This window comes from Amyelois transitella, chromosome 2, assembly GCF_032362555.1.
Source record: "Amyelois transitella isolate CPQ chromosome 2, ilAmyTran1.1, whole genome shotgun sequence".
Lineage (NCBI taxonomy): Eukaryota > Metazoa > Arthropoda > Insecta > Lepidoptera > Pyralidae > Amyelois > Amyelois transitella.
The window spans coordinates 8,306,480-8,314,077 of record NC_083505.1 but is presented as its reverse complement, the minus strand read 5'-3'; the positions used below and the strand labels follow the sequence as shown (position 1 = coordinate 8,314,077).

At 34.5% G+C, this 7,598-nt stretch overlaps 2 protein-coding genes across 6 annotated transcripts in view; one reads left to right on the top strand and one right to left on the bottom strand.

Annotated features, from left to right (window-relative positions):
* Nucleotides 1-1,842: 1,842 nt before the first annotated feature.
* The window catches only part of LOC106133602 (COP9 signalosome complex subunit 8), an 8,285-nt gene continuing 2,529 nt past the window's right edge, over nucleotides 1,843-7,598 (top strand). Inside the window, exons 1-4 of one of the 2 annotated variants that reach the window (XM_060954753.1) lie at nucleotides 1,843-2,035; nucleotides 2,138-2,208; nucleotides 2,700-2,881; nucleotides 3,308-3,558. In XM_060954753.1, the coding sequence (XP_060810736.1) occupies nucleotides 1,982-2,035; nucleotides 2,138-2,208; nucleotides 2,700-2,881; nucleotides 3,308-3,558 (558 nt within the window). In that variant the 5' untranslated portion in view covers nucleotides 1,843-1,981. The remainder of the gene's footprint in view (nucleotides 2,036-2,137; nucleotides 2,209-2,699; nucleotides 2,882-3,307; nucleotides 3,559-7,598) is intronic. The other variant, XM_013333391.2, reaches the window with a different exon arrangement.
* The window catches only part of LOC106133601 (chitin synthase chs-2), a 26,518-nt gene continuing 22,968 nt past the window's right edge, over nucleotides 4,049-7,598 (bottom strand). For 2 of the 4 annotated variants that reach the window (XM_060954613.1, XM_060954548.1), the window contains 5 exons: nucleotides 6,927-7,103; nucleotides 5,545-5,712; nucleotides 5,220-5,463; nucleotides 4,853-4,998; nucleotides 4,049-4,544 (listed from right to left, as the gene is read on the bottom strand). In XM_060954613.1, the coding sequence (XP_060810596.1) occupies nucleotides 4,350-4,544; nucleotides 4,853-4,998; nucleotides 5,220-5,463; nucleotides 5,545-5,712; nucleotides 6,927-7,103 (930 nt within the window). In that variant the 3' untranslated portion in view covers nucleotides 4,049-4,349. Of the gene's footprint in view, nucleotides 4,545-4,852; nucleotides 4,999-5,219; nucleotides 5,464-5,544; nucleotides 5,713-6,586; nucleotides 7,104-7,598 lie in introns of those variants that run through there. The other 2 variants (XM_060954589.1, XM_060954649.1) reach the window with 2 other exon arrangements.

Sequence of the window (7,598 nt, the reverse complement as noted above, 5' to 3'; positions counted from 1 at the left end):
CGCCGCCATCTAGGTGCTCTTTCAAAAAATTTGCATCCATGCGATTCCCACGAGACGCTAGGGAAAAATTTTGTCCGCCCCAGCAGAGCCCCGCATGCCAGGGTAAGGCTAGCCATTACCTGGGGGTCGCCCAACCCCATGGCGGAAGTGGCACGCTCGAGACTAGGCTCGCCCCTAGCCATGCATCCATCGGCGCGGCAGACCTTAGATTGGCAGGGATTTACATTAAAGAGGAATCCCAAGTCTATCCCTTAGTCGGCTCTTACGACATCCGTGGGAAAGAGATGGAGTGGTCCTATTCTTTTGTAATGGTGCCGGGAACCACACGGCACCTATAAACATTGTTAATAACACCTATATCACTGGTCAGTAGTTTTAAGTAAATCACAAATATACTGATAATAAACATGCTTATGAGCGGAGTGCAGAACCTCCTTTTTTGAAGTCGGTGTCGATTAAAAATAAGCGAAAAGAGACATGACAATATTATTTTTAACTAGGTTATGGCAACACTACCTACCTACCAAATTTCTCTCTTTATACCTACTTCAAAAGAAGAGGTTCTGCATTCGAACAACATATAAAATGTTCGCGAATCAAATATATTTATTTATTAAGACACACATATCAGAGACAATTGTAATAATCCAATTCTAGTCCAAGAGCATGAGCTTTCCAAAAAGTGTCATTTCTGTTTCTTCTCTCTTTAATAAGTGTGACGCAATCTAATCAAAGCCAGTCGACAAGTAGACCGGCCAGCCCGCCCAAACCCTCGATCAATAGCCGTGAAATCCAATTTTAGAATTGGGGTCATCCAGCCGAATATTGTGATGCAATTTTTTTAGTTTGCAGGGGAACTTAATCTTTCGACCAACCACGCTCTACTTCTTCCTTAGGTACAATTCTACCTTATTTCATTCAACATAATGTATGATGGATGATCAGAATAGTTTATAAGATCATAGATCCACTCTGCTTTGTTATACTTCATCTAAATTCATACTGCCTTTACTGATACTTTCATGTTTTATGAAATACGTTTTCAAAATAATTCTTACTGGTAAGTACGAACTGCAATAGTCCACGCAAAAGCCAGATACTTGCAAAACTGTCACTAGAGCACTGCACATGCTAAATTACATGAAGAAATTTTGGACGTATTTAAATTCACAAACTTCACTTGACGAAATTCATTAACGAGGTACATTTAGATACTTAAGCTTAAGCGATGTTTCTTTGGGATAACCCTGTAATAACACTTTGTAATGGATAAATGGAAAATAGATAATAAAATAAAATATTTTTTTTATTTCCTAAGCGAACTTTGAGACAAAAGTAATTGATAACGTGTTTTCAATATTACTATTCTACTTACAACCATAACCCTAATTGTATACCCCCATTGTGCTGAAATATTTTTATAAAATGTGTGTTTAATTCGACCAACTATTACAATTTGTAATTGAGGATTAAAAAAAAATGTTCATGGACATGAATGTTAGAGGGTGTTACATACATTAACAGATTAGGTATGTGACTTTTGATGTTGTCCCAGAACGACCCAAGAAAGGGTGAAGTATAGCACCCACAGCTATTATTGACCATGACAAGGACTAACGTTGTGATTACGTGAACTGATCACTTTTTATTACATTACATTTTCATATTACATTATATTTTATAAGTAGTTTTAGCTTTAGTTTTAATTTGATTTTAATTAAATAAATTTGCTGACGATGGCTGTATGGGTCCTAGCTCCCTTTGGCTTTCCGAAAGGCAAACAAAAAAAATATCGTTCCAAATAACAAATAAATCACGCGAATTGTCATTGTCATTTATGTCATCTGTCAGTCAGTCAACAAATTGAAATAGGTTGGTTCTTGTTTTTTTGGTTGAGTTGTTTAACGTTTTTATTCTTTGACCAGTAATTATACAAACTTAACAAATACATTTCAGTGAAAATAGAAGTTGTTTGTTCACTATGGTAACTAATTTTGATACACTTTGCGGAGAATTAGAAAAGAATGAATTGGAGGTGAGCATTTATTAACAAACAAACATCATGAGGTTATCTCTATTTTAGCTATTCTCTTCAATCTTTTTGATGTCTGATTCCTAAATAATTTTACTATTACAGGCACCAAATGGCATTGCGTCTCCCACAACATATGGCCAGCTTTTAGCTATTTATTTGTATCAAAATGATCTGTAAGTACTTCAGAAACACTCATTCACTCTTTCTTCAGGGTATGATCAGAATAGAACTTTTTCTGATTGGCCTGGGTCTTGGATGTTTATCTTTATAAGTATTTATTATATTAGTCTTACTTGGAAGCTAACTCAATTGGTGTAGTTTGTCCTGTATATATTTATTTATTTAGTTTTATTCAATCTTCCTGATCCTTATGTCCCTGGATAGAAGCCATAGTACCCCTTTGACCGTTATTCTGGATTGATGTATCAGGTTTTTACATAATCCCTTTATCCTTTCTCCTGGTTGACCTCCACCACCTTTTTAAGGGAAACTACCTAACCCTTATTGAATCTTGGTTACGTATTTATTTGTCCCAATGTGCAGGTTACCTCACAATACTTCAATAATAAAAAAAAAGTATATGGACAAGGTTGTATTTGGAAAAGGGGCTCCATGTGCTCACATTTTGTTAAAAACTTGTAAATATATTAATCCATGATTTTAGATGTAATGCAAAATTTTTATGGAAAAGGATCCCACCAAATATACTAAGTAGTAATCCTGAAATACCTGCTATTTGGGCAGTGGGGCAGAAGTTATGGAAAAAAGATTTAGCAGGAACATACCAAGCTCTGGCTGCTTTTACTTGGACAGAACCAGTGTCCAACATCATAAGGGCACTTGAAGGTAATTTTACATTAAATTTGAATACCTATCAAATTTTTTACATTGATTGATCACACAGTGGTAATAGGTACAATGGCTGCGCATCCTCTCATTATTGAATATGGTGTGTTGACAATATTTTATTTTTCCTAGGGCTGTTCTCCTTTTTACAGTCCTTCCTCTATCTGTCTGGAGAGGAATACAGGTTGTGCTTTAGATTTACCATGATTCTGGATTATGTAAATCAGGTTTTTTTATATACAACATATTTTTTTCAATTTCAAATTGCTATTTATCCATTGTCATCATTATGAAAATTGTAGTGCACTGGAATCATCCTTATAGGTTCCTTAGCTTAACAGATCATTGAGGGGGAGGACTAGTGTTTTATATTTAGGTTTATTTTCAAGAAGCCTAGGTTAAATGTCCAATTTCTCAACATTTCAGAGAAAGTCAGAGAGCGTGCCTTCAATCTGATCGGACAATCATACAGCTCCATATCAATTGATACTGTGATAGCAATGACTGGGCTGTCTAAGGAAGCCGTGTTGCAGGCGTGCCGGGACCGCAAGTGGGAACTTGCAGAAGATGGAGTCACTGTCAACCCAACACCACCAACTCAGCCTGCGCCACTCCACACATCCAGCGAAGACCAGCTCTTTAAACTGACCGAATTTGTTTCCTTCTTAGAAAACTAAGTAAGTGTCTCTTTTAATAATTTAAGCTTCCACTCTGGTCTAAAAGCGAAGAATAATACATATAGTGTGTGCCAGCTGCTTCTTTTTCTGTGCAGATTTGTAAAAGTTTTTGCAAAATGCACCTTGCAATAATTACTTTTATAGAAACTAAGAGTTCTTTCTTATTGCTGCTACTGAAAAACTATTACCAAGGTCAAATATGTTTTGATATTAAAATAGCAATCCCACTGCTGGACAAGGGATTTCCTCATGCTCTCCTTAGTCTCCATTTTGTGCTTTTTAAGTATTACAAATACTAGTAAATGTGTGCAAAAAAAAATATGTATTCATGCAAAAAAAGTGGGGCATGTTTGCTGGTGCTGCTTGCGACAAAATTCTAATGCACTATGGGACAAATTACACAGATTGCGTTAGCCTCGAAGTAAGTTTGAGACTTGTGTTACGAGATACTTACTTAAAGATACTATATTATAATCAATTTTTTTATATTATAATTTAATTACATGTATAAAATGAAACCATCTGTCTTATAATCTTATTTATTAATTGGCAGTGTACAAAATATACTTAATCAATAATAAAGCCGTTTATTTTACTAAAAGTTGGGAGTCACGTCTGTACTAAAATGTGTATACAAACGTGTAACAAAATATTGAAATATCACAAACAATATGATGTTGAAAGTAATTTTAATATTTATCTAAAAAATACAAAATGAGTATCTAAATTCGTTTATGGTAAGCTCTCTATGTTTATTCATTTTGGCAGCCCTATGAGTGGCACAAGTTATTTTATTGATATCTTCCTTGGAAGGACACCTGGTTCGTTCTTGGCTGCAGTCTCATTGAATTCGCTTCTTCTTCATCACCTAGCGCGGTTTCATAGCCACGGTTTATTTGCCCTCCATTGGGCTCAGCAAATACGTCTTTGACCGAGATATTCGCGTTAGATGCACGATGACGTGGTACAGCTATGTTATTATTCAACTGAAAAATCAGAATATGTATTAAATAAGCTGGGTTAGTATGAAACATTTCTGAAAAAAACCATTGAAGCATTTGTATTTATTAGTTGCCTGCCTGACACTAAAACACCATGGTATGTGTTATGCGTTAGCTGTTAGTTTTTATGTACATGATTTGCCTCCTTCAATATCTTTAGGAAGAGTTGATTGCTTTAATTCTGCTGTGTGGTCTTCACATGACCATAAATTATTACTTGAAATCCGCCTGTGACCAAGTTCTTTTCTTATAAAATGATTTCAGTTAAATAAGTTTTATTAAACGAGTTTTACCTTTCCTGTAACACCATATTCATTATTAGCCCCAAGTGTCTGCATCTGCGACTTTCTTCGTTCGGCCATAACAGAGTTTCTTCTAGTCTCCAAAGCTTTCAGTGTTTCCCTTCGGAGGGTCATTTTACGATTAAGTACTGGAGTACCTGTAAATAAATTTTATGGATTAGTTAAGGAAATTAGTTAATTAACTCAAGTTGGAATCAGTAAGCTTTTTAACATGAATTTGTTTTATATTCGTTCCTAATTAACACTTTCATTCTGATTCACTTCTTAAATACTTGTTAACATTTTATGAAATTAGTCCTCACGAATGTCGAAAAAATAAACTAACTGTGATGGAGTGCATTTATGCTAGTTCTCTTACCAGGTCCATCGTTGGCATTCATATTGAAGAATCGTTTCTTGAACGCTACGTCCAGCGTGCCGATGTTTCTTTTCTTCTGCCTTGCTTTCTCCAGGTTATGAATAGTCTTTCGTCTTCCAACATTATGAGGACCAGAACTTGAATCATTATCATAATCGTCATCTAGTCCATTTAGTTTTTGCAAGTCTTTGACTATAGCTATTGCGTTCTTATCCAGTAGTGCATCTTGCGACAAATCTTCAGACTGCAAATATGGCAATAATATAAGTGACCTATAATTTTAAAATACCTAACGATTTAATTTTCAAGTGACTTTGGAACTAACCTTCTTCGTACAGAACCAGTTCAATTCTGTCGATGCTAATATGTGCGAAAGAGTTCCAAATCGATGGAACAACATAGCCGAAAATTGTATGACCAAGATCAAAGCAAAGAAGAATACAAATACAAGACCAATTGGCTCCAATTGTAGATATTCTTTTGAAATTATTACCTGAAAACACATAAATATGTCAGTTTTATTGGCAATCTTAAAGTTAGATGGAATTAAATAGGTACAAACAATATCTTGTTATTGAAAGACAGTGATATTAACGTGAAAACAAAAAGTGCCATTGGATAGACAGTTATTATAAACTATGAAAACTAGAATTGAAACACATGAAAAGAAACGTGATCATGAAATGTGTTGAACATTGGATTTGTGATGAAAATGTGAACGGAGAATCGAGAAAAATGTTATAATGTATTTGCCTTGCACATTTTTAAACTTAAATATATGAGCCCAAAATAAAAATTCATCACAAGTCGGTGAACTTGAACTTTGTATGAGATTAGTTCACATTTTCAATAAACGAATATATTCTGATATATGATCTTGCGTAAAAACTATGGTAAACATTTTGTTATGTTATCAATTCACCACTCATTTGGAGGAATACTCTTATGCAATATATGTACAAGGGACACCAGTAACCCTTTAACCGTGATAAAATTAATAGAAAAGATTCCGCCACCTTAATAGACAGAACAGAATATTAATTCTTTGTGTTTTGGTTGTTTGGGAAATGTGCAATGGATTTATAAGGACTAGTTTCCCTTAGATCACAGATGTTCTCGGTGACTAGGAACAAATTGCATGGTTTTCTAGGTAAAGGATTCTATTTTGGAATATTTGAATTTTATTATTGAAGGTTGAAGGTAGGGACATCCGAAGGTTCAGGTTTTATTAGAATTATAGTGATGCCCAAACTGAATTCTCATGTCTTTAAGACTCCATGCTGGTGTGCCATCCCAGACAGACCGGTTAGAAGAAGGTCGTTAGACTTGTGAAGTGACACACATTCAGTGGTAACATTTGGCTATACCTCGCCTGTTCCCTCGATGTACGTAATGTTTGTCTTAATTCCCAAAGGCCAATCTACGTGGAGTTGATCTTTGTTCAGTTGTAATAAAAACACTATCAGAATGAATAAAGCATTGAACATAAAGAATGCAAAAACTGATTTATTACGAAGTTCTATCAAATCCCCTGCGATTCGAGCCTGGAAAATTTCATAAAACAAAAAATAATTAAGCTGAATCAACTTTCAAAGGTGACTGGGGTTGTGACTGTGTTGAGGATTTTTTTGAGAATTTGTACAGCTAAATGTCGTGGTCCCGAGTCATCATTGAAGGCCGATTTCTTTGTATTGGTTTTCACGTTACCTCTTGGGAAATTTCATCATAAGTTATGTTAGTTTTAACTCCGAAGGGCCACTTAAAGTGAAGGTTGTCCTTGTTCAGTTGTAGCAAGAATACAATGAGCACAAATAGGGCATTGCACATAAAGAATGAAAAAACAGATGAATCTCGCAATTCTTTTAGATCCCTTGATATACGTGCCTAAAATTTGGGGAAATTAAAAAAGGGTATTTTTAGCAAAACAGTATTGTAAAAAAAATACCTGTAATAAAAACTGATTAGTATAGATAATTCGATGTTAACGTTTTACAGATAAATTTAAAAAAATATATATAATACTCGAGTACTCGAATTTATCTTATAAATTATTTAAACTGCGCGACAAATTACATTCCAATTCAAATTTGTTATTCATTATTATAGGATACTTCATATCGCTTACATATTGTCAAATTTTTTGGATTCACAACATTGGTTGACGTCAAATAAATTACTTATAACTAAGTTTACTGCCGCTTCCAAGGCGTCAGTGCAGAAGATGCGGTAACAAACTGCACTGCAGCATTTTCTTCAACAACGTCAACTTCACAAATATCCAAACTTAGAATAGAATGTAGACGAGAGAATACATTGTTCAGATTAATTTATTTATGTGAGATTTTAATTATATATATACATATATATTTTTATGGATTA